Source organism: Aphanomyces invadans (assembly GCF_000520115.1).
Source record: "Aphanomyces invadans strain NJM9701 unplaced genomic scaffold supercont1.48, whole genome shotgun sequence".
NCBI classification, from domain to species: Eukaryota; Oomycota; class Saprolegniomycetes; order Saprolegniales; family Verrucalvaceae; genus Aphanomyces; species Aphanomyces invadans.
Genome location: NW_008580193.1, coordinates 171,270 through 198,395, shown reverse-complemented (window position 1 = coordinate 198,395; position 27,126 = coordinate 171,270). Strand labels below are relative to the sequence as shown.

The 27,126-nt window shown below is 58.1% G+C and overlaps 16 protein-coding genes across 21 annotated transcripts; 10 read left to right on the top strand and 6 right to left on the bottom strand.

Annotated features, from left to right (window-relative positions):
* Nucleotides 1–131: 131 nt before the first annotated feature.
* Nucleotides 132–1,637, top strand: H310_13237. Of its 2 annotated transcripts, XM_008880664.1 has the most exons (3): nt 132–528; nt 579–965; nt 1,014–1,637. In XM_008880664.1, exons 1-3 carry the CDS (start codon nt 158–160, stop codon nt 1,486–1,488), a joined length of 1,233 nt encoding a protein of 410 aa, XP_008878886.1. In that variant the 5' UTR covers nt 132–157; the 3' UTR covers nt 1,489–1,637. The 2 variants fall into 2 exon arrangements, with proteins under 2 accessions (XP_008878886.1, XP_008878885.1); XM_008880663.1 differs by having other exon boundaries at nt 579–1,637.
* A 67-nt stretch (nt 1,638–1,704) lies between these two features.
* On the top strand, nt 1,705–2,979 carry H310_13236 (hypothetical protein). Its single transcript, XM_008880662.1, has 5 exons — nt 1,705–2,084; nt 2,133–2,307; nt 2,362–2,587; nt 2,635–2,831; nt 2,888–2,979. The coding sequence occupies exons 1-5, from the start codon at nt 1,756–1,758 to the stop codon at nt 2,945–2,947; spliced, it is 987 nt and encodes a 328-aa protein (XP_008878884.1). The 5' UTR covers nt 1,705–1,755; the 3' UTR covers nt 2,948–2,979.
* Nucleotides 2,852–4,950, bottom strand: H310_13235 (hypothetical protein; the record flags this gene model as incomplete). Its single annotated transcript, XM_008880661.1, has 5 exons — nt 2,852–3,071; nt 3,114–3,264; nt 3,311–3,415; nt 3,472–3,589; nt 3,649–4,950. Coding segments are annotated over 5 exons (1,780 nt in total), but the record flags the coding sequence as incomplete, so codon positions are not given.
* Nucleotides 4,951–5,035: 85 nt separating this feature from the next.
* Nucleotides 5,036–6,832, bottom strand: H310_13234 (the record flags this gene model as incomplete). Of its 2 annotated transcripts, XM_008880660.1 has the most annotated exons (6): nt 5,860–6,832; nt 5,749–5,817; nt 5,633–5,701; nt 5,514–5,588; nt 5,268–5,464; nt 5,036–5,219 (listed from the first exon to the last, which is right to left on the bottom strand). In XM_008880660.1, the coding sequence occupies exons 1-6, from the start codon at nt 6,802–6,804 to the stop codon at nt 5,117–5,119; spliced, it is 1,458 nt and encodes a 485-aa protein (XP_008878882.1). In that variant the 5' UTR covers nt 6,805–6,832. The 2 variants fall into 2 exon arrangements, with proteins under 2 accessions (XP_008878882.1, XP_008878881.1); XM_008880659.1 differs by having other exon boundaries at nt 5,514–5,701; nt 5,860–6,831.
* Nucleotides 6,833–6,913: 81 nt separating this feature from the next.
* H310_13233 (hypothetical protein) lies at nt 6,914–8,453 on the top strand. Its single transcript, XM_008880658.1, has 5 exons — nt 6,914–7,304; nt 7,357–7,468; nt 7,521–7,749; nt 7,801–7,944; nt 7,997–8,453. The coding sequence occupies exons 1-5, from the start codon at nt 6,962–6,964 to the stop codon at nt 8,348–8,350; spliced, it is 1,182 nt and encodes a 393-aa protein (XP_008878880.1). The 5' UTR covers nt 6,914–6,961; the 3' UTR covers nt 8,351–8,453.
* Nucleotides 8,454–9,213: 760 nt separating this feature from the next.
* H310_13232 lies at nt 9,214–11,899 on the top strand. 2 transcript variants are annotated; one of them, XM_008880656.1, is made up of 9 exons: nt 9,214–9,660; nt 9,712–9,829; nt 9,885–9,942; nt 10,001–10,166; nt 10,217–10,355; nt 10,404–10,554; nt 10,606–10,655; nt 10,713–10,780; nt 10,857–11,223. In XM_008880656.1, the coding sequence occupies exons 1-9, from the start codon at nt 9,266–9,268 to the stop codon at nt 10,867–10,869; spliced, it is 1,158 nt and encodes a 385-aa protein (XP_008878878.1). In that variant the 5' UTR covers nt 9,214–9,265; the 3' UTR covers nt 10,870–11,223. The 2 variants fall into 2 exon arrangements, with proteins under 2 accessions (XP_008878878.1, XP_008878879.1); XM_008880657.1 differs by having other exon boundaries at nt 10,713–11,899.
* Nucleotides 10,990–12,584, bottom strand: H310_13231 (hypothetical protein; the record flags this gene model as incomplete). Its single annotated transcript, XM_008880655.1, has 8 exons — nt 10,990–11,152; nt 11,206–11,522; nt 11,571–11,687; nt 11,748–11,927; nt 11,984–12,189; nt 12,237–12,342; nt 12,391–12,441; nt 12,486–12,584. 8 exons carry the CDS (start codon nt 12,582–12,584, stop codon nt 10,990–10,992), a joined length of 1,239 nt encoding a protein of 412 aa, XP_008878877.1.
* Nucleotides 12,585–12,671: 87 nt separating this feature from the next.
* On the top strand, nt 12,672–13,225 carry H310_13230 (hypothetical protein). Its single transcript, XM_008880654.1, has 3 exons — nt 12,672–12,816; nt 12,864–12,975; nt 13,029–13,225. Exons 1-3 carry the CDS (start codon nt 12,692–12,694, stop codon nt 13,176–13,178), a joined length of 387 nt encoding a protein of 128 aa, XP_008878876.1. The 5' UTR covers nt 12,672–12,691; the 3' UTR covers nt 13,179–13,225.
* On the bottom strand, nt 13,173–14,161 carry H310_13229 (hypothetical protein). Its single transcript, XM_008880653.1, has 4 exons — nt 14,004–14,161; nt 13,848–13,953; nt 13,488–13,797; nt 13,173–13,443 (listed from the first exon to the last, which is right to left on the bottom strand). Exons 1-4 carry the CDS (start codon nt 14,141–14,143, stop codon nt 13,268–13,270), a joined length of 732 nt encoding a protein of 243 aa, XP_008878875.1. The 5' UTR covers nt 14,144–14,161; the 3' UTR covers nt 13,173–13,267.
* Nucleotides 14,162–14,371: 210 nt separating this feature from the next.
* H310_13228 lies at nt 14,372–18,791 on the top strand (the record flags this gene model as incomplete). Of its 2 annotated transcripts, XM_008880651.1 has the most annotated exons (16): nt 14,372–14,471; nt 14,519–14,652; nt 14,705–14,872; nt 14,926–15,058; nt 15,107–15,462; nt 15,512–16,160; nt 16,203–16,948; nt 17,019–17,144; nt 17,193–17,279; nt 17,331–17,429; nt 17,477–17,740; nt 17,789–17,836; nt 17,883–18,016; nt 18,065–18,118; nt 18,162–18,681; nt 18,729–18,791. In XM_008880651.1, exons 1-16 carry the CDS (start codon nt 14,450–14,452, stop codon nt 18,789–18,791), a joined length of 3,603 nt encoding a protein of 1,200 aa, XP_008878873.1. In that variant the 5' UTR covers nt 14,372–14,449. The 2 variants fall into 2 exon arrangements, with proteins under 2 accessions (XP_008878873.1, XP_008878874.1); XM_008880652.1 differs by lacking the exons at nt 17,331–17,429; nt 17,477–17,740; nt 17,789–17,836; ... (2 more) ...; nt 18,162–18,681; nt 18,729–18,791 and having other exon boundaries at nt 14,450–14,471; nt 16,203–17,144; nt 17,193–17,328.
* Nucleotides 18,789–19,697, bottom strand: H310_13227. 2 transcript variants are annotated; one of them, XM_008880650.1, is made up of 3 exons: nt 19,613–19,697; nt 19,169–19,568; nt 18,789–19,120 (listed from the first exon to the last, which is right to left on the bottom strand). In XM_008880650.1, the coding sequence occupies exons 1-3, from the start codon at nt 19,668–19,670 to the stop codon at nt 18,973–18,975; spliced, it is 606 nt and encodes a 201-aa protein (XP_008878872.1). In that variant the 5' UTR covers nt 19,671–19,697; the 3' UTR covers nt 18,789–18,972. The 2 variants fall into 2 exon arrangements, with proteins under 2 accessions (XP_008878872.1, XP_008878871.1); XM_008880649.1 differs by having other exon boundaries at nt 19,169–19,697.
* Nucleotides 19,698–19,761: 64 nt separating this feature from the next.
* Nucleotides 19,762–20,752, top strand: H310_13226 (hypothetical protein). Its single transcript, XM_008880648.1, has 5 exons — nt 19,762–19,917; nt 19,985–20,036; nt 20,093–20,210; nt 20,265–20,447; nt 20,497–20,752. The coding sequence occupies exons 1-5, from the start codon at nt 19,846–19,848 to the stop codon at nt 20,609–20,611; spliced, it is 540 nt and encodes a 179-aa protein (XP_008878870.1). The 5' UTR covers nt 19,762–19,845; the 3' UTR covers nt 20,612–20,752.
* A 462-nt stretch (nt 20,753–21,214) lies between these two features.
* H310_13225 (hypothetical protein) lies at nt 21,215–22,586 on the top strand (the record flags this gene model as incomplete). The annotated part of the gene is made up of 8 exons (XM_008880647.1): nt 21,215–21,242; nt 21,289–21,509; nt 21,555–21,639; nt 21,691–21,844; nt 21,897–22,024; nt 22,078–22,222; nt 22,277–22,359; nt 22,420–22,586. 8 exons carry the CDS (start codon nt 21,215–21,217, stop codon nt 22,584–22,586), a joined length of 1,011 nt encoding a protein of 336 aa, XP_008878869.1.
* A 415-nt stretch (nt 22,587–23,001) lies between these two features.
* On the top strand, nt 23,002–25,085 carry H310_13224 (hypothetical protein). The gene is made up of 10 exons (XM_008880646.1): nt 23,002–23,316; nt 23,372–23,464; nt 23,511–23,643; nt 23,694–23,854; nt 23,905–24,051; nt 24,094–24,320; nt 24,365–24,454; nt 24,501–24,591; nt 24,642–24,743; nt 24,797–25,085. Exons 1-10 carry the CDS (start codon nt 23,029–23,031, stop codon nt 25,022–25,024), a joined length of 1,560 nt encoding a protein of 519 aa, XP_008878868.1. The 5' UTR covers nt 23,002–23,028; the 3' UTR covers nt 25,025–25,085.
* On the bottom strand, nt 25,003–26,200 carry H310_13223 (hypothetical protein). Its single transcript, XM_008880645.1, has 5 exons — nt 25,769–26,200; nt 25,546–25,708; nt 25,392–25,496; nt 25,287–25,344; nt 25,003–25,225 (listed from the first exon to the last, which is right to left on the bottom strand). The coding sequence occupies exons 1-5, from the start codon at nt 26,032–26,034 to the stop codon at nt 25,065–25,067; spliced, it is 753 nt and encodes a 250-aa protein (XP_008878867.1). The 5' UTR covers nt 26,035–26,200; the 3' UTR covers nt 25,003–25,064.
* Nucleotides 25,998–26,847, top strand: H310_13222 (hypothetical protein). The gene is made up of 2 exons (XM_008880644.1): nt 25,998–26,128; nt 26,179–26,847. Exons 1-2 carry the CDS (start codon nt 26,075–26,077, stop codon nt 26,641–26,643), a joined length of 519 nt encoding a protein of 172 aa, XP_008878866.1. The 5' UTR covers nt 25,998–26,074; the 3' UTR covers nt 26,644–26,847.
* Nucleotides 26,848–27,126: the final 279 nt, after the last annotated feature.

The window sequence follows — 27,126 nt, the reverse complement described above, 5'->3', positions numbered from 1 at the left end:
CTTCGCGCGCACTACGTTTCTGAAAATGAAAAACTCCACCCGGATTTTGAATTGACAAGCTACATTTTGCCAATTATTCTCAAAAATTTCATTGTTTTGTAAAGTATTTCGAAATATTCAAATTTGTCATGGGAAGGTTCAAAACAGAAACGCAAACATGGTCTTTCGAGTGGCGGCACCACAAGTAGACACTGACCACGACCATGACCTGGAAGTGAAGCTGAGCAACCGCGGGTTTGACCTCATGTCTCATGAGATCATCGAGCAGCGCCTGGAGAACTTGAAGCGGAAACCCAAATGGAGCGACTGGCTTGACGCGTACGTCAGGTCCATTGATCACGACGGTGATGGAAACGACGATGACGAGTGGACGCCGAAAAGTTCCAAAGTGACATCAAGTCGCCACGACGGCGCATATTTGAGCCGATCTGGTTTCATCGCTCATGTGTTCTGGACAGTCGTTGCCCTTTTGTTCGCGCCGTTCATCGTGCTGTTTTGCGCACCGTTCCAGCGGTTTTACACACCAGAGTACGACGGCCCTATTCTACACCATGTGGATCTCACACATATCTGCGCAGCATGTGGCCCTTGGGATGCAATTCACCCACGAGCTTCATCAAGCAAGGTGTTCTCAATGCGTGCACGATCGTGTTGATCGTCGCTGTGGCGTATCGAAATTTGTGCGACGAATTTCCGTCGCGAAACATGGAGGCAAACATCGCCCTCGTTCACCAACACGTGGCCGTTCTCTACTGGAAACTGCATCATTGCGCCCACGAAATGCATGTCTCGAAAGACGTGACGGGGTGCTGCTTCAAGTGGTTCCAGGGCATCGTGGAAGGGGGGGGCGTCGACGCCGAGTGGCCGATCTTGATGCCTCGGGAATGTCTCGGACCGATCATTGAAGCCGCCATGATAGTTGCATCGGTTGGTCTCCTATTCAAATTTTACCACAAGTGGTCGAGGTCGTCCTTTCCCCTGTCCGCGCTGATGCCTCAAGTTTACACATGTAGATATGCCATCTTCACATACGTAGTCATCCAGTACACGACGTCGTCTGTAGTCGTGCAGTCTATGCTGTCACCTCAACCGACTATTGTGGCGTTGGAGCCTGAGTACGCCATGGTGGACGAAGAATTGGTCGTCTCGATCGATGGCGCTCACTTGCAAGCGGGCGGGACCATCGGATGGATTCCATTTTGGTGCTCGCCGTCGACGTATGGGTCCGATGCGTTTGTGGGTGACTGCGACAAGCAATTTGAAGCCCCGTTCGAGAACGGCGTCGTGCACGTCATGTTCCGCCTCGTCGACACGTACATCCCGTGCTACAAGAACCCACCGAATCCGTTGCAACCCCCCGTGTACCAGTGCTTTGATTCCGTCCCGCTGCGTGTGAAGGACCGACAGAGCATCCCTGGCTTGTTCAAGGCCGCCCCTGCGTCGCCGCCCGCTTCTATCACGGTGGAAATCTCGGCAAATGCCCTCTGACAACCCACGACGGCGCAACAATGAAGTATTTAGGCACGCATGAGTACGGGTGGCTCGCGCACCGCTTGATAAATCCATGTCAGCGGGCGTTGTTAAAATATATATTGGGTTTCTCGTAATTCATAAATATTTTTGAATATTTGGCTGAAATAGTTTTTTTTGCTGGACAGTCTGTGGGGTTGGACACCAACACTCTCGAACGGAATGAATGCAAGCGTCTGGACAAGAAGGCGGCCATTTCGAAAGAAGAGAGCGCCGCGGACGACCATGGCGAGCAAAATCCCCGCGACATTCAAGGCCGTCACGCCGTTCATTCGGCGGGCGGAGGAACTTGATCGGGACAAAAGTCGTCCCGAGAGCAAGATGGTGGCGTATTATTGCCGACAATATGCCATGGAACTCGGGATCAAGCTCCGAGAACATGACGCGTCGGACGAAGCGACCAATTATTTGCTTTCCCTCATGGAAGCGCTCGAATTGGAGAAAAGCTCGCTGCCGGCGCACACTCAGGACGAAGGGCGTATCATCTGCGAGAACTTTGCATACGACATTTTCATGCGAGCTGACGAAGAAGACCGCAGCGGTGGCTCCAACAAGTGCGTGACGACCGTCACCTTCGTGCTGGATTGACCCTGTCTGTGCAGGAACACCGCTCGTACCTTTTACGCGGCTGGCAGTTTCTTTGACATTTTGAAGCAGTTTGGTACGCCCAGCGAAGATGTGCTGGAAAAGACAAAGTACAGCAAATTCAAAGCCGCCGACATTTTGAAAGCCATCAAAGAGGGTCGTACCCCGACACCGGGGGCTCCCAGCGAACAGGTGCAACGTCGAGTTTATTCAGCGATACTTCGCGGCTGCTTACCATACTCTTAGATTCCGAACACGCCCGACGACGATGGCGTCGCGCCTGCTCCGTCGCCTGTCCAGCAGATTCAACCCCAGCAACAATTCGTTCCAGCTCCGTCCCCTCCTCCGCCCAGCGTCCCTGAATTCCCAAACTTGGCGTCCTTGAGCTACGAGGTTCAACCTCAAGAACGACCACCTCCACCTGCCGAACCTCAGTATCAACAACCCCGGTATACCCCACCGCCTCCATCTGGTACTGCCACCTGTGACGTGACGTCCGTAATCGCGAGTGTTTGCCAGTGGTCCAAGCGCCGCCCGCTCCTTCATTCACGCCGCCGCCCCAATATGCCCCACCTCCGCAACAGTACACGCAACCAACGTACGCAGAGCCCCCACGACAAAGCCCGCCGCCTGCCACCGGTCGAACTGGCGGGTGGTCTCAGAACAACATCAATGATGCGATGGAATGCGCCAAGTTTGCTGCGGCTGCCCTCAAGGTACGTCTTGCTCGCGCTCGTGGCACACCATCATCGGCGTTAACTGGTTCAATCAGACGCGAGAAGTCGAGCTTGCCATCCAGCGGCTGGAGCAGGCACTGCAGTGTTTACGTTAAGTTGGTGAATCCAGTCGTGATCACTCGGCCCCCTTGGGTTGTGCTCCTTTTCGCTCGGGCAATGCGCTTAGCGTCGCTTGCGTCCAGTCCCGCACCGTGGTGTAATCGACCAGAATCTGAAAGACTAGCGCACTCACGGTGAGACTTGTCCGATGAGATGGCATACCGTGGTTGACCGTCAGCACGCGGGTGGCCTGCCCCATTTCGAGCACTTTGTCCAGAGGAAGCTTGGCGGTTTGGATGCCTTGGGCCTTGGCTCGGTCGTACGTGGCTCCTTTCAGTCTGTTGCGGTCGACAATGCCGCCGATAATGTACACCTACAACGGACGGTCCGATATCCCGTGACGCACATGCGACGAATACCTTGTCCGTGTCCAGGTCGTTGATGACGTTGGGCGAGTCGGCTGTCAAGTACACGAGGCTCTCCTTCTTGAAAATGTCCATGTAGCACTTGGGCGTCGCTGTGCACTAGAAATCCATTCGTCGTGTGAACCGACTCAACACGCCGTTGACGACGGACGTACACCAATCCACGTTCCAAACCCGCTGATCTTGCACAAGTTGGATTCGGTTTCTCCATGCAGCGACGTCAGGAACATGGTTGCGGGAGAGTCGCTGCGCTTGTTGACACCGTACGAAAACCTACAGCAGGAAGGGAATGGGCAGTTGACACGGACAGCGGCGATGACGCACAACTGTACATGATTTGTTGGGACAACGACTTCTTCTCGCGACTCGTCATGTCGTGTTCAAACCCGCAATCGATCACGATCGTCGGGCCTTCGTTTGCACGCATGAGGAAGCTCTCGCGCTTGAGAATCGCGCGTTCTTTCCGCATGAGCACCGCTTCGTCGCTCGTGTCGAGCACAAGTTGTTCAACAACTGGGCGCAGCGCTTTCATCTCCTCTTTCTTCTTTCGCTTGCGTTCCTTCACAGATGTCCATATCTGCTCGCGTTTGAGGCGTCTCATCTGGTTCTTGCCCAATTTTGGCGTCGATTGTGTAGTTGCATGTTCTCTCTCGGCTATTAAAGTCCCATCATGCTCTTCATTCGTGCCGTGACATGCGTCGCCCACGTCACCGCGGGCCGCAACGCTCGCGCTTTCCTCTGCCATCAAGTGGGATGAGGCGGGTGCCAATCGTCGTGATTGCACGACTTCGATTAGGTGCGATTCGTACTTCATTGGGACCTCGTGCGTTTGAATTTTCGTTCCCGCTAAAAGTTGAATCCATACACGGAACACCTTCCGACACGTCCTCTGGCCATGCACCGCCTTCGCCAAGCCATACTTGCCGTCGCGCGCTCGAACGGCATGCATCCACGTCCCATCTTCGTCGAGACGTCTAGGTTCAGCGAATGTCGCGGCTCGCTGTGCCCACCCAACTCGACACTGTTCCACCCGCCTCCATGAAACAAGCACGCGGCGAAGCAGCATGCACTTCCCCAGGTCGTTGAGCTTGTTGCGACGCAAGCTCCGCGTTAAACATAGCTCGAGGCTCAGCTGGACGTTGTTCGGAAGGACAGATGCTTCGTCGGGGATGCACGCCGCGGGTTGCGTCGTCTGCGTCGCTTTGGTCCCCAAAGAACGATTCGCCGTGTTGGTTGCTTTGTCATCAACCGCTGCTTTCTGGAGATTTGCAACGGTGGGGCTGGCACGTTGATCGAACAGCGATGACTCATCAATCTGCCCATTCTGCCGTGTCAAGGCAGTGGAAGCGTGAGGTGATGCGTTCATCAACGACATGATTTCTCCGAACATTGCTTCCACTTCCACCAACGACGTCGTTGTTGCGGTCTGGAGCCTTTGCAAATCGCGGTCGAGGCACTCTCCTAGGCTCGCCCACGACTGGTCACCAGCCTGGAAGGGTGTCGACGTCATGGCGGACGGCAATTGCATCAAATGGGATGCGAACGTGTGGCTACTTGGACACCATGCGGGTGCATGGCTGCGGCATCCTCGCTTGAGGAACTGCGCCTTTGCCCGTTCAATCGCTGGATACATCCATGCAGGAATGGACAAAATCCGGATAAAGCTATCCCCACGATAAGAACCAAATATTTCTATATATGCATCAAAACAGAAATATATGCTGCAGCATGAATATCTTATATTCCCCCTTGTCACCACTTTGTGGTTTCCACAACGCGACAAATGTACCCGTGGACCGCTCAGCGCCGTGAAAAGACCCTCTTCGCATACGACTGCCCGTCGTGGAGGTGGGTGCGCTGTCGCTTGGGGGCGCTGCCGTATGCGTCGTCCGCGCTGTCGAATCTGCTTGTGTCGATGAGCCCAGTCCAGTGTACGAAATACTGGTCGTACCTCTGGTGCTTGACGCCGTGGCGGGGCTTGGCAGGTCCTGCTGAGCACTGGGCTGCAATATGCCCTGTTTCATTGCACTTATAGCACGTCTTGGTAGCTTCAAATGCATACAGGGCCCGCCCGTTGTCGCTGAATCGATGCCTGCTGTCGTCGTAAGCCGATCGGCCACGGTGGCCGTCAGTGCGACCACAGCATTCCTAGTGTTGTCTCCGTCAGACGAACCATCGACGGCCAACCTACTACTACCTCGGCCGTGTGCGGTCCGCAGCACTTGGGGCAATAAATACGCTTATTTGCTGGGCGGGTATGTGGCACACAGCTCTACACAGCTCTTGACGACGCTTCCATCCGCACCAGCGTCGTACCAAATGGCCTCGCTCAAAACACACCATGCATCGCGCAAGCTTGGCGTCGCGCAGACGCGGCGGGCATTCCTGCAACACGTCGTCAGCCTCGGTCATTCAACACTCGTCCACCGTACGCGGCTATCGTGGTCGGCAGCTCCGCACGTCCCGCAGAAGTCCAGATAGTATCGCCCATTTGGGCAGTTCTACGACCAGCCTATGAACGCGCTTCAGGAAAGTCGACTTACCCGCGCTTCGTGGCCCGGTTCATTGCATCGGTGGCACAGCAGGTGCGGGCACTCGTTGGCTTTGTGATCTCTGTAGCCGCACATGAAGCACGGTCGCAACACGGTCGAGTTGACGCATGCGTTTGACATGTGGCCAATTTCGCCGCAATTGAAGCACTTGGTCGTGAGGTCCTTCCGAAAATACCGCGATTCTTTCCTCGGCTTGGTCGGCGCGGCAGTGTCTTTGGTTGCTGCTGTAGATGGCGGGCTCTTGTGCACGATCGGCGCCCCAACGACTAGTTTGTTGGACGCGTCGTCTCCATCTGAGTTTCCGTCGTCATCATCATCGTCGTCGACGACGGGGTCGGGATCGGTGGTCCCACGGAACCGCGTGCCGAAGTCGTCCAGGATGAAGTCCTGCATCGGTTGGAGATCCAACTCGTCGACCACCGCGGCTGGCGCGCGAGGTGCTAGAAATCGACTTGCCCATTTCGACAACGTGATCGATGGCTTGGCCATTGGTGGCACAAACACTTCGTCCACGTCCGACGACGGTGGAGACAACGTCACGGGCGGCTGCTCGGCAAACGATTCATCCTCTTCCGACTCTGGGAGATCGATTGGAGACGTCATGCTTCCTTGCCCTCCTTCCTTTGTCCCGTGGGGTGGTGATCGGTTCGATGCGATGCTTCCTTTGCCACGAGACGGCGCCAATACGTGTTGAGTTGGAGACACTGACTTGCCATTCGTCGCCGGGTTGTGTACCACTTGCACAATCTTGTCTTGAGCACTGTCGGACGTGGACGAGTGTCGGCGACTGGGCGTTGCCGATGACGTTGTCGGCACCTTCTTCACGTGCGCCAATGGGTTGGACATATCGAGACATTCATCTTCCTCGCTATCATCATCGTCTATGACGACTACTTCTTGGTCCGAGTCCGCCGAGAACTCTACGCGCGCCGACATCGAACCGCCATGCACCAGTGAAGTTGCAAATGGCTGATGATGATACCTCTATCATTTTATACAATATTTATTTTAAAAGGCACAGCATTTTGCCGGGAAAATAGATTCGCTTTCCCACGTTGACGCTTGATTATCACAGTCACCAGCATAGACCACGATGGGAATCAAAGGGTTGATGAAGTTGCTCACAGAGGAAGCGCCCGGCTGTGTGAAGGAGCTTCAGATGTCTGCCCTGAGCGGTCGTAGTGTGGCCATCGACGCTAGTATGGCGCTCTACCAGTTCCTAGTCGCGGTCCGAAGCAACGGCGAGCACGGCGGCGCCGCCCAAATGCTGACAAACGACGCGGGTGAGGTCACGTCCCACATCCAAGGCATGTTCAATCGCACGATCCGACTGATGGAGAATGGACTCAAACCTGTCTACGTGTTCGACGGCAAACCGCCCGTGCTGAAGGGCGGCGAACTTGCCAAACGCACCGAACGACGGCAAATCGCACAAGGTTGTCCGTGCTCTGCTCCATCCATGGTGACGATCCTGGCATGCGATTGTAGAGAGCTTGAAAACGGCGACGGAGGAAGGAAACGTCGAGGATATTGAAAAATTCAACAAGCGCCTCGTGCGCGCAACTCCCCAACACAACGACGACTGCAAGGAGCTCCTCACGTACGTGTTCGTGCCATGGCGACGCAAGATCTTGATGCACCAAACGTTCTAGTCTCATGGGTGTGCCCTTCGTCAACGCTCCATGCGAGGCCGAAGCCACGTGCGCCGCGCTGGCGAAACACCACAAGGTGTTTGCGTCTGGCACCGAAGACATGGACGTCATGACGTTTGGCACGCCCGTGCTCTTTCGTCGTCTGACCATTGCCGCCAGTCGAAAGCTGCCAATCTTGGAGATCAAGCTCGACAAAGTGCTAGAGGAACTCGACCTCACGTACGACCAGGTACACCCCCAACACCACCACACACACATGCAGTTGTAACCCGGCGACTAGTTTGTTGACCTGTGCATCTTGTGCGGGTGCGACTACTGCGACACGATTCGCGGCGTCGGGCCCAAGAAGGCGCTGTCGGCGATCAAGGAGCATAAGACGATCGAAACGTACGTGGCGCATTTGCAGCAGCACCCAAGCAAAGGGGTACGTCTTCACGCGGCGGGGGCGTGGATGGTCATCGTACGGACGGCGGTAGATCACGATCCCGGACGAGTGGCTGGGCGACGACGCAATCTACAAGCAGGCCCGCGCCATGTTCCTCGAGCCCGACGTGATCGACATGGCGGATGTCGACATTAAGTGGAAAGACCCGAACGTGGACGAACTGCGTCAATTTCTCGTCGACAAGCACGGGTTCAACGGCGACCGCGTCATGAACGCGATCGAGAAACTGAAGAAGGCCAAGACGTCGCACGCCCAGCAGCGCATGGAAAACTTCTTTACCGTCATCCCGTCCGACAAGGCCTCCATGAAGCGCAAGGCGGACGACAAGAAGGGCGCCAAGGCAAAAGCGAGCGCCGCCGCCGCGAAACGGGGCAGAAAAAAGTAGTCCAAATACAGTGTTAGGGTGGGTCTTGTCATGGTCGCTATCGCGCTGGGAGCCAACACGCCTTGCGCAGTCGCTGATCCAAGTCGAGGAAAGAGAACCCTAACGGCAGAGACATCTCGATGAATGAGCGACGGCCGTGCAGATGCGTCGACGCATTGCTTTAGGCGCGTCGCGCTGAATGCAGTGTGCCGACAGCGAGACCGACGTCAGAGCAATGGCGAGCCAGGTGTGAGCACCTTAGACTGGTCCAGACAGTGGCGAGCTCTCTCAAGGCGTTGTACACGCTGAAAGCGTGCACGCAAAAATCCAAGGTGCATACCCTTGAACACGTTGCCTCCGCCTTCGTCCCATCCCACCGCCCATTGACTTCGAATAGAACATGAGGGTGCTCGCACGAACGAACTTTGCCGATGGAGTAGGTGACGTACCATGGAGCGACGGCAGCCTGGCGTGACACGATGGATGCAGGATCAACATGAAGTTCCATGAACGTTGCGACGAAGTATATGTTTGGCGCGTGGATGCGTCCCACCCATCTATGGAAGGATCGAGTCGACGTCATGCGGGGCTTTTCGATCGCTTGATGGTAGTTCGGAAGGAGGCAAAGGAGAAGAGCAGTTGACGGTGCCAGGCGTGAAGAAGGCATCTCGAGGGCACGTTAGATCGACGTCGCGCACATCACGACTGCATTTTCCTCGGGGATTGGTGATATCTGCTGCCCGCTTCTGCCAGACGATGAGCACGCTGTGTGTTCAATGGTGGCAGCGCATGGACGCGGCGTTCTCGTCGCCCGCTTCATCTTCGCGAGCCAATTCGAATTTGAAATTCGGATATTTCTTCACATCTAGGAAAAGTCCTTGCCGCCTTTCGCGGTCGATCTACATTTCGGAATTGACCGCCCATCGACGACACGGCATGGCACGTTCCATCAAGAAGGCGTCCAGCACTCCAACGACACGAGCCTCCAAGCGCACGGCGGCTGTCAAAGACGCAAAGGATGAACTGAAGTCCAGGCGCAACGCGGCAAGCGTAGACGAAGAAGAAGAATGTACACCCACGTCGAAGGCGGCAAAGCGAAACGCGAGTCGGGACGACGACGACGGCAAACCTGACGCAGCCGCCAAGGCTTCGGAAGCGTGGGGATTCTTGAAGGCTCCGACAGGACCGCAGCTGAAGAAACCAAAGAAGGCAACTCCGCCAGCGGACGACGTCGAGTTTCCTCCGATCACCGAGGCGGAGAAAGCCGTGTTCGACAGCGTGATCCCATCATCCGCCACGGCCGACAAAGACACGGTCCGCGTTCTCGCCTGGTACAAACGGTCGATGTGGTACGCGACATCCACCGCTTGCTTGCTCGTTAGGAACGTAAATGGTCTGCGCGCGGTGTTGAAATCTTCGTTTCGCGCTTACATCGCGTGCGAAGACCCGGACGTGCTGTGTCTGAGTGAGACCAAGATCGACGACGCATCGTTGGGCCAGGTTCACCTCTCTCTCTCTTGTGCAACAACCGCTCCCATCCATCCATGTCTTCCAGGTCAAACGAATGCTGCCGCAGTATCCGTTCCAGTACTGGAACTGCGCCACACAAAAAGGTGCATGCACATGCTTTTCGTCCATGAATCAACTGGTATCGGTCGTGGGCGGCCGCAGGGTACTCTGGCACGGCGGTCTTTTGCAAAACCGAACCCCTCAGCGTGCGCACTAGCCTCGTGGTGGACAGCCGACCCGACGACGAAGGTCGGTACGTCGCGCTCGAGTTCGACACGTTTTGGCTCGTGCACACTTACGTCCCCAACTCGGGCCAAAAGTTAGACCGGTGCGGACGCCCGTTTGTCGAGTCATCGTCGTCATCGCCGGCATGCTTAGGTTGGGCTTCCGAACGACCAAGTGGGACCCGACGCTCTTTGCCGACCTCCGCGAGCTCGAAAAGGCCAAACCGGTCGTGTGGTGCGGGGACTTGAACGTCGCGCACGAAGAAATCGACATCCATGATCCCAAAGGCAACGTAAGGCATGCGTCGTCGAGTGTGTGAGTGGGCTCAAGGTGTGCACAGAAAAGGTCGGCCGGGTTCACAAACGAAGAGCGCGCGAGCTTTGGCAGCTTCCTCGCGTCCGGGTTTGTCGACTCATTCCGGCGCTTGCATGCACACACCCAGGCGTACACGTACTTTTCGTATCGGTCGGATGCGCGCCGGAAGAATAAGGGTGCGTGCGGCGATCCCATCGCCTCGTTGGCCCTGAACGGCAGTGGCGCAGGGTGGCGACTCGACTACTTTGTTGTGTCGGCGGCCTTGATGGACAGAGTGGTAAGGCGCGCCGTGACATTGTCGAGATGCCGCGCGTGAATGTTGTTGCGTGAATAGCAAGATTCGGCCATTCGGTCGTCGATCCAAGGCAGCGACCATCTCCCGATTGTGTTGGTGCTGCGCAAGTAAGTTGTCATCGTGCACGGCGACCGCTGCCATGACAACCAACGGTCATGAGTCGCCGCCCGTCGAATGCGGCAGTGAGTTGTCGTAGAAAGCCTCCCACCCCATCGCGCGCCTCCACTAACTAGCACGACTCGACGCGTGTGCTTTGTGTACTCAAGAGCGCTCTCGATTCTTTTTCACGCACACGGAGTTACGATATGCCACCATGCTACTCGGACGGAACATCAACGAGCGGCTTCCGTGACATGATGGACCCGTTCGACCGCCGCGATGGCTTTTTCCCGCACTTGCCAAACAACATCGGGTACCGCTTGGGCAGGTCGTTCAGGGTGTCTTTGGCGAACGCCGCGGTCACGATCTTGATCTGGGCGCTGCGCATCGACGGGAATCGTTAGTTTGACGAGCTTGCGACTTTCCGACGTACATCAAGATCGCTTTGGCCGCTTCGGCTTCGGCCATGTTCTTGCAGCTGCTGGCCTTGGACAGCTGCGGCGGCTTGAGCGTCGTGGGATGGCGGTCGGGAGCCGCGCGATTGTACTCGTGCTCGAGGGGAACCAAGTAGTTGATAAATGTGTCGCCTTTCATGTGCGAGTCGAAAATGTCGGTGCGCGCCCGGATGTCGTCGCCATGAATGACCTTGGCCTTGATCCGCTCTTTAATGGACGCCGGGAACCCGTCCAGCATGACGATTTGCTGTGTTCGCACGAGGATGCGAAACCGGTAGTACGGGATGCGCGTGACCTACATGACGATGTCAAGCCGCGAGATGGCGCCCGTGGTTCGTGCTACAGGGCATTGCGTCAAGTTCAGCGTGCTCAGGTCGCGGAGCTTGGCCAAGGCGTCGACCTCGCATAGGTCTTGAATGCGGTTGAAGGACACATCCAGCTTTTGCAGCATGCGGCACTTCTACACCCGGCGTGAGAATCCATCGACACGGATCGCGGCTTCGTCCACGAACGCGCTTACCCCAAACTCGTCCAAGCTCCGGATGCGGTTGTGCGCAACGTTGACGTTGAGGAGCCGCGTGAGCCCCGGGAGCTGCGCCGTGTCGGCAATTTCGTTGTGGGACAGGTTCAAAATCTCAATCGGCAAGTTGCTCGTCAGGCCTTTCGTCGTCGTCAGCTTGTTGTGCGAGATGCTCAAGTACTAGACCAACGAGGCCGACGTTGGGCTTTCGTCCAGAGAAAAGGATGGGGAAACACCTTGAGAAAGACGAGGTCGGCGATTCCAGTGATATCTGTGATCTGGTTGTGATCCAAGATAAGGTCCTGGATGTAGCGGTGCGTCCGCAGGTCTCGCATGGCCACAATGTGGTTGCGCGCCAGGTTGGCGATGTGTAGCATGGACCCGATCGCTTCGTGGCCGTCGACCCACGCATTCGTGGGCGTACACTGGGGCGGGTCAAAGTCTGCCGTCCAGCGATGAGATCGGCGACGACAAGCCTTGAGCGCTCACCAAGTAGCGTCGTCAGGTTGTTGTTCTCTGCGTTCAGAGCAATCAAGAATGGCAGGTGCGCCAGTGACGCCAGGGACTCGATCTGGTTGTTGGCCACGTCGACGTCCTTCCACATGCGCGGTTTCATTCGCCTAGATGCAGTCCATGCACATACCTGCAGGAACGGGAACTCCTTCAACACGTCGATCGACACGAGATTCTGTTCCTGTTCATCGTGCTGAGGTGCGACAAGAGCACGGCGCAGCGTACCTTCACATCCAGCCGAGTAAAGATATGCTTGTTCGTGATGGGGTGCTTGCCCAGAAGGCTTAAGTTGTCGCGAACGGCGCTGCGCTCGAGCCGCGTCATGCCTCTTGGCGCGTGGAAACGGTTACACCCGAGATTATAACTATTCAAAGGTATTCGATTCCACAGGTCGCACTTAAACGAGTTCCATTTCGCCACCCACATGGAAGATGGAGGACGGGCAGCTCCATGAGTTCCTGGATGCGGTGGGCCAGCGGTATGCCCCAGCAATCCCAGACGAGGTCGTCGCGTACTACCTCGAGAGCGTCGGCTTCACGACAGACGATCCCCGCATGTACGTCATTGCCTGGACTCGATGGGTTGCTGACCAGGGATCGGTAGCATCCGCATGGTGGCCCTCGTTGCACAAAAGTTTGTCCTGGATGTCGCGCACGACGCCAAGCTGTTCCATGAGCACCGCGTGAATGGCCAAGCCGGAAACGTGACGTCAGATGTACGTGTGTTCGAGATGCTGGCGTGGTTTCGCTCCATCATCCCGGTCGTTAGAACCTGACGTTGACGATGGAAGATCTCGCGGCGAGTTTGCGAGAGTACGGCGTGAATTTGTCCAAGCCAGAGTACTTTTGCGACAGCGCGAGCACACTCCAAACGGTCGGAACACCCAGCGCAGTTCCAGGGAAAGCCATTAAGAAGTAAGAGCAGCTTCCACATTGGATTAAGTCGTTACTCCTTTCAAGATTGACCGCTCGCACGCGCGTGTTCTTCGCCTCCTTCGACTGCCCACCTTACAGCTCGATGTGCGCTTCCACGTCGCTGTGTTCGTCGGCTGAGGAAGCCTCTTCCTGCGTTTTCTTCTTGAGGGCCTCGAACATCTTGGCATGTTCGCTCACTCGTGCCTTCTTCAGCGTTATGGCGTCGGGGTACTTGGTTAAAAGGCGCAGAAACATGACGGGTTCCTTGCCTAATGCAGCTCTCAGCAGCAGCCGCACCATCGAACGACCTTACCCTTGTACTTGGCCAGGAGGCCATCCACGTCCTCAGCCGCACCGTCTTTCGCTTGGTGGGCTAGGAAGTGCTCGAGGCGCTCTCGATTCAACTTGTCTGCTTTTCCCGCGTCGACGCACTCACACGCTTCCTTCTGCCCAGCCGTGAACGCGGGGCATCCCATCAAGTTCGGCCCCATCGCGTACAGCTCGGCCGTGGTCTCGCACGACTTTTGAAGGTCCGCCGTTGGCTCCAGCGCGCATTTGTCCTTCATGCACTTGGAAAATTTCTTCTCGCACAGGTTCTTGGAGATGCCGCAGACCCCGTAGCACTGGATGCATGACGCGGCGTCACATCAACGACTGACAGAGACATCCTCACCGCGTCGTGCCTGTTGCAGCAGTCCGTGAAGTCGAGATGTTCATCGCCCATGAGCTGGAACCCCATGCTGTCGGTGCCACACCCGTTCGCCCACACCTTGTACTTCCTGAAACCACAATCCACACTCAATCCGCGACACATTCGTCGTCCACGTACGGCTTTGGCGCAAGAACCGTCTTCGCTCCCCGCTTAGCAGACTTGCAGATGACTGTCTTGGGCTCGCACACCTCGTTGCTGTTGAACATGGACATCCCGGCGTGTGCCAGAAGGACGCATACCGCCGCCGCCGCTCGCATCGTTGATGTGTACTGCTGGTCAACTAAAAAAAATTTTTTTCGTGCATACTATAGTACTTCGAAGTATATCTTCATCGAGCTGCTATATCCGGATGTTTAAAGGTCACAGGGGAAAGTTGCGATTTTCATGCCGAAACGGCTCCCCACGATACAGTTACGCTCTCGCATGCAGGCGGTGAGGGTGCCATGGCGGCGAGGCCGTTGGAGGTGACGGCGCGTGTCTGTGTAGGCATAGATCTCCTGCCACCGTGCCACGGAAGCACTCACTTCTCCAGCGGCCAACGTTTGCCCTAGTAACGCGTTTTCATGTTGGGCAGCGACATGACAGGCAAGCAAATGTCGCCGTGCCTGTCGTTCTCACAGCTGTCGCAGCAGGCTGGCGACGAGGCGCGTCGACGGCAGATCTGCGGCACAAGCCGCCAATCGATGTCATGATTGACAACGCGTCCAACCACTTGCAATCACATCCACAAGACAGGACGGCCGACCATCCATCCAACGATCCCATCGTACGTGGCATGGAAGCACGCGAACTCTCTCAAACAACTTGCATCGACATAGCAAAGGATGGCATATGACGACGACCAGCACATGGAAAACTTTCCTCTCGTGCCGCTAGATGTCATCCCGAGGATGTCGACGTCCCGCCTCAACGAATGCCGCGTCCAACTCGTCAAGCTGGCGGACTCGCTGACGCCCGACCACCCGGACGACGTTGCTCTTGGCCACGTGCGACGTCCCTTCCGCTACTGCATGACGGTTGACTGCCAGCATGAATGTAGTACATCCGGAAGCAGCTTGCCACCGTCGTCACGGAGCTCGAGGACAGACGGGCGAAGCAGCGCATCGCGGACCTCCTTGCTGGCAATGCCGTGGCGCCAAGGCCCCCCGTCGTCTTTGCCGCTTCCCCTGACGGTTCGTGCCGTCCACAACGTCAGGTTGATGTAAATTTTCATCGTGCAGGCCGCAGCAAATCCTGCCACGCGATGCAAACGCCGCCCTCACACCCCAACGCAGCGCCGACAACGAAGCACCATCCCGCTCCCTCCTCACCCCCCCACTCCGTTTACCCGTCCAAGTTGTCTTTACGAGACATGAAGTCGCTGGCCAAGGCCACCAAGGTGACGGCAACCACCGACGGCGCCAAGTTTATCATCCTCGGGACGAACACGTCCAAGAAGAAGCGGCGGCGCAAGGCCAAGGCGGCGCCAGTCGTCAGCGCCGAAGAGTTGCTAAAAAAGCAACGAGAGGACCGACGGCGGGCCGCGCACGACCGCCTCCTCGCCCGGCAAGCGAAAATCGCCCTCAAGAAGCAGCAGGTACGTTGCCATGACGTGAGGGGCCACTCATGTGTGCGAACGCGCGCAGGACCAAGCAAAGAAAGCCGCCGCGGCAGTCGCGGCGGCAGCCTCCGAACCCGCCAACGACGACTCGAGTGAATCGGACAACGATGTCAACGATGTCGCCCCGTCTAGCTCGGACGAGGAGTACGTTGATGCTGATAGTGCTGCGCCTGCACACAAAGAAATCGAGGCGGCTGGGCACCCATGCGCCGACGTCCCCGACGCGGGAAAGCCCGCGGTCGATCCAGCCGTCGACGGTGACGAGCGCATCCGTCGCATCAACGCCCAGCTGTGCCTCGTCCAGGCCGAAGACAACCTGCGCGCGCTGAGGAGCTGCACGCCACGGACAGCCACACACGTGCCGACCCAAGAGGCTGCCGCATCCCCACTCCAGCCTGAGCCCAACGTCGCGTTGGATCTGCGCTGTCAGCCAGAGACACACGAGCGTGTGCCTGAGGCCCCCGACACATCGAGCCAACCTCGTCCACACGAGATTCACGAGGCGGACGTCACCCATCGCAAACCAGAGGCGGCGGCCGGCTCAACGCCAGACGACAGCAGCGACGACGCGTCCGATGGCGGCGGCGGCGATGACGACGTCATGGCTTCTCCGCCGTGTGAGACTGCTTACGACAGGTCGTCGTTTCATACAACGGTGTATTTGGTCATGAAAGGTACCGCGACGTCGTGCCAAGGGGGCTCATGTGGTGCCGTAGACGAGTCGCCGACCGCCGCGCCGCCGACCGCCTCGCTGCCAGAGTGGTTTCAGGACCAGCGCAATTTGATTTCCCACATCACCGACGAGCCAAGCGATGCGACGAAACCAGACCGACTGGAAGGGGGGGCGAACGGGACCCGATTCACTTGCTCGGATGCGCCAGCCATCCCCCCGACGTCCCGGGGCGACACGACCGCTGCTGCTACCGACGCATCGGCAGCCGACCGCGCAAGGACGATCATGTCCAACCTCATGCGCGATAGGTCGTGCATCCAGTTGTGCCAAGCTAGCGTCGACTGCGCCCTCGAGTCGCTGTCTACCCCCAGTGCGTGTCCAGTGGCTACCGAAGCACACACTACTCGTGGGGCCAACAAGTCGCAGCGACCTCGGTCGTGCCATCGCGCCTCCGGCCCCCATCTGCCTCTGGCCAAGGGCCAATCTGCAGATTCGGCGCGCCCCCAGCGACCGTCCCGCCACCAGTCCGCCAAAGGTCCGCCGACCGCCCCCGTCGTCATGCCCCTCGTCAAGATGCCGTCCAAGCCCGTCACCGACTACTCGTCCATCTATCGAAACTTTTACTGCACGATGACGTCGTTCTACGAACGGATGAAGGCCGCGCAAGAGCACAGCGGCAAGACCCACACCAAAGACATCATCCAGAACGGCGACGTCGCGATTCGATTCCAATTGAAGCTGTACACTGTCTGGACCAACATCATGCACGACTATGCGACAGTGTTTGGCGTCCATGGCATGCGACTGACTGCGTGCGCCATTGACATCGCTGACGGATTTGATCGCAGGGCTCCTCAAGACGTCGCGCCCGATCGACTCGTCGTGTGTCTTCGATGCCAAGTGCACGCCGTACACGGCGCAGTTCCGCATCCATTCGCAAGCGAGGCAAGAAGTCGTCGGCATCGTCGTCGAGGCGCTCCAAAAGGTGACACGCGTCGTTCGTGGCGCCGCGCGCTGACGGCGCATCGTCTAGCTTCCCGACTGGGACGAACTCCCCGTCGACTTGGGGCTCAGCACGACATGGAACCTCCTATGGACGTGGAGCAAGCCCCGCGTCGACGTACGCCATCCGTTCCTTCGATGAACCGCTCTTGTTGACGCGGCATCATAGCGGCAAACGCTGCTTGCGTGGCAAAAGGTCAACCACTTTGCCGGCGCCAAGGCGCTGACTCGAAAAGACCAACTGAAGAAGAGTCTCCAGCGCTTCACGGTGCAAAACACTCGACGGCGCGCCGCCGACGAACCCCCCGTGCGTAGGCCATGGGCGACAAGATGAAAGCCGCGTTTGACATTGCGCCGGAAACGTTCATCTTGCCCCACGACTACATCCCGTTTGTTCAAGCATTCAAGCGCCGCGCGGACGCGGTCGGCGCGACCCACAACTTTTGGATCATGAAGCCCGTCGCGCTGTCCCGCGGCCGCGGCATCTCGCTCCTCAACGACCTCGGCCAAGTCGCGTACGGCGACGCCGTCGTCGTGCAAAAGTACATTGAGAACCCGCTCTTGCTCGATGGATTCAAGGTGCTTCTGGCGCGCCGCCCGCATCGTGCCTCATGCCCGTGCCTCTAGTTTGACCTGCGCCTCTACGTTCTTGTGACGTCTTTCAACCCGCTCGAGGTAGCGCCGCCATCCCTCGGCGCCGCTCCCCATCGCCGTGGCGTAGGCATTCTTTTACAACGAAGGGTTTGTCCGCATTTGCACCCACCGCTACAGCACCGACTCGGCGGACCTCGGCAATCTGTTCATGCACTTGACCAACAGCAGCATTCAAAAACATGGCCACATGGACCAAGTTGCGTACGTAGCCCGCCGCTGCCATGCCGCGGTTCGACATGTCTGGCGTAGGGACAACCCGGTCCACCAAGCCGACGCGACCGAGGCCGGCGGGACCAAGGCCAGGTACGCTGCCGCTTTGCGAGCTCGACGCATGTGGTTGCCGTAGTTTGGCGTATCTGTGGTCGCGGCTGGCGGCGGCCAACGCCCCCGTGGACGCGATCAAGGCCGCGATCGTCGACGTTATCGTCAAGTCGCTCGTGGCCGGCGAAGACTCGATTCCGTACCAAGTCAACTCGTTTGACTTGTACGGGTACGACATCTTGCTCGACGACCAGTACCGGCCATGGCTCATCGAGATCAACTCGTCGCCGTCGATGGCGCGCGAAAACCATCTCGACTACGTCATCAAGGACGCGCTCTTGTACGACACAATGCGCGTGGTGAATCCGCTGCATTTTGACCGGGCCGCGCTCGTGTCGGTGCTTCAGCGTCGGGCGGACGAACTCGCGCACGACAAGAAGCGGCCCAACCTGATGCACCCGATGGAAGCAGAAGCCCGCGCGATGAGGCAACTCAACGAGGACTTGACAGACATCTTGCGCGGCCACGTCCCGCGGCAGCACGGTGAAATGCCCGAACACATGGGCAACTTTCAGCGCATCGCACCCAGCGCCATCCACACCCAGGTATACCTCTCGACATGTCGAGATCGTGGACGTCATCATCGTCGCAGGTTGTCAAGCTCAAGCGCAGCTGCTTTCGCGAAAACCCGCCACCTGCGGCAACCAAGAAGTAGAGAATGATGTGTTTCTGCGTGGCTTGCACCGGACCCATGCAGCCAACGTTGGCATGCACTGTCTGCGGCGTCGCGTCGGCGAGCGCGGTGGAAGTTGCATGGACTCGACATGGACGATCCTCATGCAGCGCCTGAAGTGGGCCGACGACTTTAAATACGAGTGTTCGATGCGTCCACCCGACTACGGGGACTCGTCCTCGTCGCTAAAGTACGAATCCTTCTTGATCTGGCGCCGCGAGACGACGCTGTCGCTAGTTGCATGGGTCATGGGACAGGGAGGAGCGTGCTTGGAATAGGCAAGAGCCGCGACGCCGACGTTGCCAATATCGCTGCAAGGTCCACGATCAGTGGGTCGGGATAAAGCGGCGGTGGCGTACCTGTCGTCGTCGAGAGGGTTGTCAAAGAAATCGGCGGCTTCGCCGTGCTCGAATTTGGTCCGTCGTTTGGATGGTTTCTTGAATTTTGGCTTGTCTCGCGATCCCAGGACATTGCGCGGGCAATCGTACGAGTAATGGCCAGACGCGTTGCACTCGAAGCACACCTTCTTGGACGAGTACTTGCGCTTCTTCATGAAGTCGCCAGATCGGCCGTTGTCCTTTGAGATGGAGCAATTCAACGTCATCGATTCTACTAACGCGCCATGCATCGCTTTGCATGCCGCCTCGCAATCTTGCACCTGGGAGAACTGCACAAATGCAACGCCGCGACTTGCGCGAGTGTCCTTGTGCCGGAGCAACGTCACCCTGGCAATCTTGCCGTACCCCGTGAACAGTTGCGCTACGTCATTGTTCGTGTACGCATACGGGAGCATCGACACGTACAGCGTCGCCTTTGACGGGCAATACGGCCTGCACGGGGCGTCCGCCGCCGCCGACACATGTCCCATCTCGATGTGAGATGTCGAAGATAACCAGTGAGGATTGGGAAAATTCGTCTCAAAGTTGAAAATGGAAAAAATTTTCCCAATAATTTGGCGATTTCCTGAAGATTCCACAAACTACGCGGTCACCTTGAAAAGTCGTCGAAGTTCTCCATTCTGGGCGATTGCGGCGCGATGAGCTCCTTCCACGACCTGTTGGCGCTGAGCGACCTGCTCCAGCCTGCCGAGGAAGACGACCGTCACGAGGTGAGAGACGTCCTAACGTCTGGCGCGAAGTAGGCGGCTGTCGCCCTTACAGTTGGCCTGTGGACAGGGAGCCGTGTCGAACGGACCTGTGCCGCACGCACACGTCGCATTGCCAAAAGGTGCGTTCTCCATCGCCATGGCTTTAAAATGCGCCATCACTGCAACGTGGCTGTAGAAGCAATGAATCGGCAGATTGGACAGATCGTCACTGCCGATCCCAAGGCGATCTGGACCGACGATGAAGTTGGCAGCGACGGAGACGACGACGAATTCGACACGCGGCGGCGCCCCAAGTACACCGCCGAGAAGACGCTTTACTTGACGTGTTTGAACCACGGCGAGCGTAGGCACGAAGTGTTGTTCAAGCAGGAAGTCATGACGGAGGACGTGTTTCTCGGTCTTGGAGACAAGGATCCGTCCGTGGCCAGTTGCGACGCCATGACGATCAAGATATCTTTCCCAGGTCACCGTCTCGATGAAATTGCACTCGACCTTACCAAGCACAAGCTTATCGCTCAATCGCACGCTCTGTACGACGACTCCTTGTTCCTTTAACGCCGACCTGGCTGGATGTCGTAGGAAACTCTCGCTCTACCTCCCCAATCCCGTCCGGCACAAACAGGGCAAAGCCACGTGGGACGCCACAACCGACACGCTCGCCGTCACCGTCCCCATCATCAAGGACGAGTGGTAGGCGCGCCATGCGACGAACAAGCGGGTGAATGTTCTTTTTCAATGGAATTCAAAACAATCAACTTGAGCGTCAAAGGTGCATCCGGATAAAAGGTGGTGGGTACCTTATGTAAGTGCATTATTATTCCTCTGCGCTGTGTCCACGACCTTGGATGGCAGATATCAGTGCGCGTGCCAATCCCTGCATCTTTGTGAGACAGAGTGAAGAGATCGGGCATGTCGTGCGGCGCTCTTCGGCGACAAGCATTCCTTGCATCGGTGTCACGTTTTATAGTGTGTGTGTTGTGTGGATGCGGCGCTGAATGACGAATTTGTCGACGAGTCGAGGAATACAAGCGAATAATTTAGTGTTGGACTGGAAATGATAAAATATTGCACGTATCTAGGAAACACCAGCCAAAGAACCGCTTATCCGGATAATCGCATTTCTAGAATGCTCGGCGGTCTTCAACGTTACGGCGGCCGGTGGCTTCGACGTCGCGCTGGGCTGCGCGCATTCACGAGCTTGCGAACGCCTGCCTCCAAAGGTCACGCTGGAACACGCCAGGGCACGAGCAGTATCCCTCTTGGGCCACTGCAATTCGCAGGTGGTCTCAGTCTCGCGATGGCAGCGGTGGCAGCAGCAGCAGCAGGTGCGCCAGCTATTCCCACGGACATGACTTGAGTTGTCGGATGCAGACGACCAATCCACTGCACATCTCAAGTCCACCGGCCTACCACTGACGCGCGATTCTATCGCGGATGCAGTCGAGAAAGCGGCTCCAGGCGTCGTCAACATCACGATCTTCGCCCACCATCAGCCAGTTAGCTCCGGATCGGGCTTCATCATTGAGCCGACAGGGCTCATCGTGACCAACGCGCACGTCGTGGCCAACCTTGGTCGGTACTCCGCTATCACGGTGAGGCTTTTAGCTTTCGCAGCACACCGTTCAAACTTCTAGCAGGTGACGCTCGAGAATGGCCAAAAGTACACGGCCAAGGTGCACAGCACCGACGCCAAGTCGGACCTGGCGCTCGTGCAGATCGATGGTACCATTCCTTCCACAATATCTACGACATACGTCACTGCGTGGTTGGCAGAGCCTGTGACCAAGTTGCCGACAGTCGCCATCGGATCGTCGTCGAGTTTGCGTGCTGGCGAGTGGGTCATCGCTCTCGGGAGTCCGCTCTCGCTTCAGAACAGCGTCAGCGCAGGCATCATCAGCGCGACGGCGCGGCTCAGCAGTGAGCTCGGGTGTGCTGCCGTCTCCGCCGCGTGATCCATGGATTCACTGATGACGTGGCAGGTTCTCGCCGTCGAATCGAGCCGAGTTCATTCAAACGGATGCCGCCATCAACGTGGGCAACTCGGGTGGCCCGCTGGTCAACTTGGACGGCCAAGTCATCGGCATCAACACGATGAAGTTGGCTGGAGGTAGACGGCAATTCGACAGCGATGGAACTTGACAACTTTCTTGCGCGCGTCAGGCGTGTCGGGCATCTCGTTTGCCATCCCGATCGACGGAGGCATGGAAGTCATCGATCAATTGCGCAAGCACCGCACCGTGGCGAGACCCTACGTCGGCATGCAAATGGTGCAGTTCACCCGCGCGGTGCTTCCCGAGATCGCCAAGTAAACGCCGCCCGTGTCGGTGGGGATGTCTCTGATCGAAAACACCGCCCATAGACTGTACCCGACGCTGTCGCAAGGCGTCGTTGTCAGGTCCGTGGCTCGTGGGTCGCCCGCGGAAGCTGCCGGCATTCTTCCAGGTGCGACTATCGCCATACGTCGCCACGACGGACGGATCATCATAATGCATGGCGGCACAGGCGATGTCATCATTGAGTTTGCGGGGTCCAAAGTTGCGTCCATCAAGGACGTGCTCTCCGCACTCGGGTTCAACGTCGGCCGCAAAATGTGCATGAAGGTCCTCCGCGACGGCAAGGGCGATCCGCACACCGTTTGCTTCGTCACAAAGGACGCGTCTACGTGCTAAGTCCCATACCCGCCCGACGCATCTGGTGCACTGTCTTGCACCTAGCTTGAGCCTGCACCTACAGCTTCTCCTGCACCCATCGCCCCGCCTGACGGTCTTGAGGATAGTACGACGACAGGTACTAGATAGTAGTACTATCTCGACAACTTCGATTGGGATTGTTCATGTGGACATGCCCAACCTTGCGACGCGTCCAAGTTCGACATGCCTTCACCACGCTTCTGGTCGAGTATTCCTTTGTACCAACCTTCCCAACGCAAGTGTGTGCATCTACGGTTTCCATCTCCACATCTGCACCCATCGCCTTCACCCTGGCGATGATGTTGAGTATAGTACTACTAAAGGTGTCAGATAGTAGTCCTGGTCTGAAATCCTCGAACTCTGATTGGCTTGTCCACGTTGATTTGGCTCTCACCCTTTTTGCACAACTTTGCGACAGCCGATGAACATGGTGGCGAAGGCGGCGGCGGCGGCGTGCGCCATCTTGGCGGCGTCGATGATGGCGTCGGCCGAGTTGAGACAGGTGCTGGTCGTGTCGCGTCATGGTGTGCGTGGCCCTTACGGCCCAGACGACTTGCCGCCCACGGAGACCAACATGCAGCGGTACTCGAAGAACAAGTTCCCGTTCCCTGTCAAGGGCACCGAGTGGGGCACGTCCAACAACGACGCGGAGCTCGTGACACCCAAGATCACAAAGCACGGCGCGCAAGTCATCCGCCGCATGGGAGAGGTCGCCAGCAGCCTAGTCTTGGTTTCCGACCTCACCGACTTGTTTTTGTTTGCAGTACTTTGCCCAGCACTTGTATCCGTCGATCGCCGCCGCGAGCGCTTCGTGCGGCGACGCCTTTGCCTACGCCGATGACAACGAGCGAGACTATGTACGGCGTAGGTTCGTGGTTACGTCATGACGTCGTTGCGGAGTAGATCACGGCGCAAGAGTTCCTCCATGGATTCCTGCCGACCTGTGCCGACTTGTCGCCCGTCACGAACGGGACGCGACTGCTCTTTGAGCAAGGCCAGGACCCGACAGCCACGTGCCCCGTGGCATCTCACTCGAGTACGTGCATCCTCGTCGTTGTTCCACGACGAATGACATGGCGCGTGGAGTGTACGAGGGCATTGTCGGCGCGTCGACCACCGACAACGTCGCTCGGCTGTTTGAGCGTCAAATTGCGCGGCTGAATGCCGTCGTCGACTGCTGCGAGCCGGTGGTGTGCAACTCGACCGCCGCCGACGGCTGCGACCTCTTCCACGTGCCGTCCACATGGGTATTGTCGTCGGACCGTCGTGGCAGGTCATGACGCGTGCTTTGTGCCAGACGGGCAAATTTTACGACCCGTGGCACGACTCGTTGTCGGAAGCGCAGTTCCTCTCCGAGTGGTTCCTCCTGCAGAGCCTGAACAACATGTCGCTGCCGCCGTCGATGGCGCTCGACGACGTCGTCGCCCTTGGAGCCATCCACAAGGTGGGTTGCGCTGTCCCGCCGCGCTCACTTGTCCGTGTGCAGGCCCACATGGACCTCGTAACAAACCAATTCAACTCGGAGAACTTTGGGTCGACCCTTCTCGTGCACTTGGTTGCGAGCATGCAGCAGACGATCCAGCAGTCGTCGCCAGAAGCCGTCGCGCGCCACCGCGACGACGATGGCCCCCATCTTCTGCAGAGCCTCTCCAACACGTTCCTCTTTTACGCGGGCCACGACATCAATCTGCTCTTCCTCAAGAACCTGCTGCGGTACGTCGACGGCACCCCTCGGCCGCGTCATCGCTGCGACGTAGCCTCGAATGGGAGACGGAAAACTGGCTCGCCGACCAGCCCAACCCCGGCAGCATGCTCGTGCTCGAGCTGCACGCCGACCGCCCGCACAGGTAGCTCGACGATCGAAGCCCAACTGACGAGCCGCGAAAAAAATAGCACTGCCGAGACCGACTTTTACGTCGAAGCGTTCTTCATGGCCGCGTCGCCGACGCAAATTCGCCACGCGCAAGTGCTGACGCCGGAAAACGTACTGTGATATGATCGACTTGATGCTGTTCTCATCGACGTCTTGTGCAGCCCCCGGATCGCGTCCCGGTCGCGATTCCGCACTGCTCCCAGGACATCGTGCTCGCCAACGGAACCGCGGCCGTGCGATGCGCGTTTTCCGACTTCAAGCACGTAGGACCACCATGCCACTACGATCCACATCACGGAACGACTGACGGGTCTAGGCGGCCGGCCTCGCGATCCGTCAAGCGTGCGTGAGTCCGTCGCTGGCGAAATTTGCCGCGTCCCTCTTGGCGCCGACGCGCGTCCCGCGCCACTCGGCGTCGTGGGCGTTCAAGGTCGTCGTCGTCACCGTCCTGTCCGTGTCGCTGCTGCTGATCGTGTGGAAGTACATCGCGCGCCTGAACCAGGCAAAGACGCCAGTGTTCAACAGGTACACCGCGCTGGAATAGGCCGCATCGCCGCGCCGACTAAAGCAATTTTTCATCGACACTACAACACGCCGACTCTTTCTTCGTGGCCATGGGCACGGGCGATCGCGTCCGGCGTCTGCCCCGCTTTGTTCTGGATGGTCCACGAACCATCGTTCGTCTCCATCTTCATGACCTTGATAACTTCCCGACGACCCCATCGCGCCGCCAAGTGCACTGGAGCTACTTGGACACGTTAGCACGCTGCCGCAAGGGCAGACGCGCGATCGCGGTCGCCACGTACTGTTTCCATTCGCGTCGACGGCGACGAGGCTGCAGTGCATGGCAAGCAAGTACGTCACCTGCAACGCGCTTCTCATGCAGCCATGGGGTGACAACATGCACGTACCATGGCCGCGCTGCCTCCCGCGGCAGCGTAGTGCAGTGGCGTTTGGTTCGGGTACCCGAATTCCGCCGTGTCTGGATGCAGGCCGTGGCGGACGTAGTATTGCACCTGGAAAGCACGGCACATGGGATGAAGGATACCCACGGGGGATACGGACCTCGGCGACGCGTCCGTGAAACGCAGCAGTCCACAGATCTGTGTACGGAATGCTTTGGTTTGCCGCGAGGTGCTGGCGGGTGACGGGCATGTTCCGCGACCACCGCGCGCCGAGGGGCTTGGGGTGATTCGCTTCGTCGTCGTCGTACGCGCGGATGGTTGTGCTAGACACGACGCCGTGAGGAGCCATCATGGCCATACGCACACTAGCGCAGCCTACGCACTGGCTGTACGTCCCGTTCTGCACGGCATCGATGATTTCGCTACGTAGCTGTTCGACGGGCGGCGGTTTGTTGCTGCTGTACGTTGGCAGGCCGTGTGCCTGGCGCCGTGGGTTCAGCCATTGGATGCATTGCGACGACGTCAGCTGCGTGATGGGCGTCTTGCTGGCTTTGCTGTTCTTGTCTGCGTCTGGCAGCGTTAGCTTCGATAGCAGGACCATCGCCGCCGTTGGCGAAACTTGCACGGGAATTCGCGTTTCGACAAACATTCTGCCGCCGTTTCAAGATCCATCCCATTCGTTCTCGAGGATGGGCCAAGCATACACGGCATGCTGTCCTCGATCGACGCCTCGATCGAGCTTGGTACAGCGGCGATTGGTGGCGCGGCGAGATGACGGGTGTGCTTTGCGTAGGACGAAGTGGACGAAGACAAGCGGCCGATGCTGTATCGCCCGCCGCAAGCGGCTCCGGTCCTTCCTGTCGAAGCGAGCCGGTTGAATTCGCACCACTATGGGAATGCCGCGGTTGTCGCCGCGCACAAGTCGGTATGTCCGCTCGTTTCATCGCCCCCGTCCTGCTTCAAACGCCTCGACTCGTACATCCACGTCAACGACCTCCGGGCATGGGACGTCTTTGCCGCCATGGACGTCAACAACAACAAGCGCATCACGCTGGAAGAGCTCCTCGACGGCTTCCATCAAATCAACTTCCACGTGTCGTCCACAGACCAGGCCGATCTCGTCGAGTGGATGCATGACGCCGTCGAAGCGGACGGACTCTCGTTCAAGGAGTTTGCGCTCGCACTCAAGCTGCGCTCGTCGCTGGCGTCGCCTCATCGAGCCAAACAACGGCCGTCCAAGGCCACCGTGTCCACATAGCTAGCTAGCCGCCCCCGTTTGTTTCCGAAGTGTTCGTGTATCTTATTGACTCCCGGGATCACCACGTTTGGCTGAGCGAGTTTTGCGCCGCCCGCCCTGTCGTCGTAGAGTCCAGTCGTTCATGCATGCTGCTCGCCGCCTGGATCGACCTCACGACGAGTGCGCCTTGACCACGACGTGGCTGCGCCGACACTACGCATCGCGGCATCCGATGGGCGTTCTGGTCACGGACGAGATCGTGTAGACTTGGTGGCGACGCACTTGATTTCTTGAACGCAATTCATGCATCCGCAAAAGCCCCACCGGCTAAACCACACTGTCCCGCGCCGAGTGGCAGCTCGTACCCAGCACAGCATCGACCACATCCGTGTAGCGCTAGCCGGAGCGGCGGCACCGACCCACGTCTGCCGTCCTGCAGCCACCTCGAGTCGTCGCCGTGTGCAAGGGCAGGCGTCGCATCGCGCGGGATTCTCTCCGTCTCAT

Excerpts from the sequence above, each read along its gene's own strand:
- H310_13237 (XM_008880663.1), top strand. The coding sequence starts at position 158 with ATGGTCTTTCGAGTGGCGGCACCACAAGTAGACACTGACCACGACCAT. Across the intron at positions 529-578 it reads CAGCGGTTTTACACACCAGA|CATGTGGCCCTTGGGATGCA; the intron begins GTACGACGGCCC and ends ATATCTGCGCAG.
- H310_13236 (XM_008880662.1), top strand. The coding sequence starts at position 1,756 with ATGGCGAGCAAAATCCCCGCGACATTCAAGGCCGTCACGCCGTTCATT. Across the intron at positions 2,308-2,361 it reads CGGGGGCTCCCAGCGAACAG|ATTCCGAACACGCCCGACGA; the intron begins GTGCAACGTCGA and ends CCATACTCTTAG. Across the intron at positions 2,832-2,887 it reads TTGCTGCGGCTGCCCTCAAG|ACGCGAGAAGTCGAGCTTGC; the intron begins GTACGTCTTGCT and ends TGGTTCAATCAG.
- H310_13233 (XM_008880658.1), top strand. The coding sequence starts at position 6,962 with ATGGGAATCAAAGGGTTGATGAAGTTGCTCACAGAGGAAGCGCCCGGC. Across the intron at positions 7,305-7,356 it reads ACGACGGCAAATCGCACAAG|AGAGCTTGAAAACGGCGACG; the intron begins GTTGTCCGTGCT and ends ATGCGATTGTAG. Across the intron at positions 7,945-7,996 it reads AGCAGCACCCAAGCAAAGGG|ATCACGATCCCGGACGAGTG; the intron begins GTACGTCTTCAC and ends GGACGGCGGTAG.
- H310_13232 (XM_008880656.1), top strand. The coding sequence starts at position 9,266 with ATGGCACGTTCCATCAAGAAGGCGTCCAGCACTCCAACGACACGAGCC. Across the intron at positions 9,830-9,884 it reads ACGACGCATCGTTGGGCCAG|GTCAAACGAATGCTGCCGCA; the intron begins GTTCACCTCTCT and ends CATGTCTTCCAG. Across the intron at positions 9,943-10,000 it reads GAACTGCGCCACACAAAAAG|GGTACTCTGGCACGGCGGTC; the intron begins GTGCATGCACAT and ends GGGCGGCCGCAG.
- H310_13230 (XM_008880654.1), top strand. The coding sequence starts at position 12,692 with ATGGAGGACGGGCAGCTCCATGAGTTCCTGGATGCGGTGGGCCAGCGG. Across the intron at positions 12,817-12,863 it reads ACGACAGACGATCCCCGCAT|CATCCGCATGGTGGCCCTCG; the intron begins GTACGTCATTGC and ends AGGGATCGGTAG. Across the intron at positions 12,976-13,028 it reads CCGGAAACGTGACGTCAGAT|AACCTGACGTTGACGATGGA; the intron begins GTACGTGTGTTC and ends CCCGGTCGTTAG.
- H310_13229 (XM_008880653.1), bottom strand. The coding sequence starts at position 14,143 with ATGCGAGCGGCGGCGGCGGTATGCGTCCTTCTGGCACACGCCGGGATG. Across the intron at positions 13,954-14,003 it reads ACGGTTCTTGCGCCAAAGCC|GAAGTACAAGGTGTGGGCGA; the intron begins GTACGTGGACGA and ends TTGTGGTTTCAG. Across the intron at positions 13,444-13,487 it reads CCTCCTGGCCAAGTACAAGG|GCAAGGAACCCGTCATGTTT; the intron begins GTAAGGTCGTTC and ends GAGCTGCATTAG.
- H310_13227 (XM_008880649.1), bottom strand. The coding sequence starts at position 19,677 with ATGGGACATGTGTCGGCGGCGGCGGACGCCCCGTGCAGGCCGTATTGC. Across the intron at positions 19,121-19,168 it reads AACCCTCTCGACGACGACAG|CGATATTGGCAACGTCGGCG; the intron begins GTACGCCACCGC and ends TGGACCTTGCAG.
- H310_13226 (XM_008880648.1), top strand. The coding sequence starts at position 19,846 with ATGAGCTCCTTCCACGACCTGTTGGCGCTGAGCGACCTGCTCCAGCCT. Across the intron at positions 19,918-19,984 it reads AGGAAGACGACCGTCACGAG|GGAGCCGTGTCGAACGGACC; the intron begins GTGAGAGACGTC and ends GCCTGTGGACAG. Across the intron at positions 20,448-20,496 it reads ATCGCTCAATCGCACGCTCT|GAAACTCTCGCTCTACCTCC; the intron begins GTACGACGACTC and ends TGGATGTCGTAG.
- H310_13224 (XM_008880646.1), top strand. The coding sequence starts at position 23,029 with ATGAACATGGTGGCGAAGGCGGCGGCGGCGGCGTGCGCCATCTTGGCG. Across the intron at positions 23,644-23,693 it reads CCCCGTGGCATCTCACTCGA|TGTACGAGGGCATTGTCGGC; the intron begins GTACGTGCATCC and ends TGGCGCGTGGAG. Across the intron at positions 24,592-24,641 it reads AAGTGCTGACGCCGGAAAAC|CCCCCGGATCGCGTCCCGGT; the intron begins GTACTGTGATAT and ends CGTCTTGTGCAG.
- H310_13223 (XM_008880645.1), bottom strand. The coding sequence starts at position 26,034 with ATGTTTGTCGAAACGCGAATTCCCGTGCAAGTTTCGCCAACGGCGGCG. Across the intron at positions 25,709-25,768 it reads CAGAACGGGACGTACAGCCA|CACAACCATCCGCGCGTACG; the intron begins GTGCGTAGGCTG and ends CGTCGTGTCTAG. Across the intron at positions 25,226-25,286 it reads CGTCGACGCGAATGGAAACA|CTCCAGTGCACTTGGCGGCG; the intron begins GTACGTGGCGAC and ends GTGTCCAAGTAG.
- H310_13222 (XM_008880644.1), top strand. The coding sequence starts at position 26,075 with ATGGGCCAAGCATACACGGCATGCTGTCCTCGATCGACGCCTCGATCG. Across the intron at positions 26,129-26,178 it reads CGACGCCTCGATCGAGCTTG|GACGAAGTGGACGAAGACAA; the intron begins GTACAGCGGCGA and ends TGCTTTGCGTAG.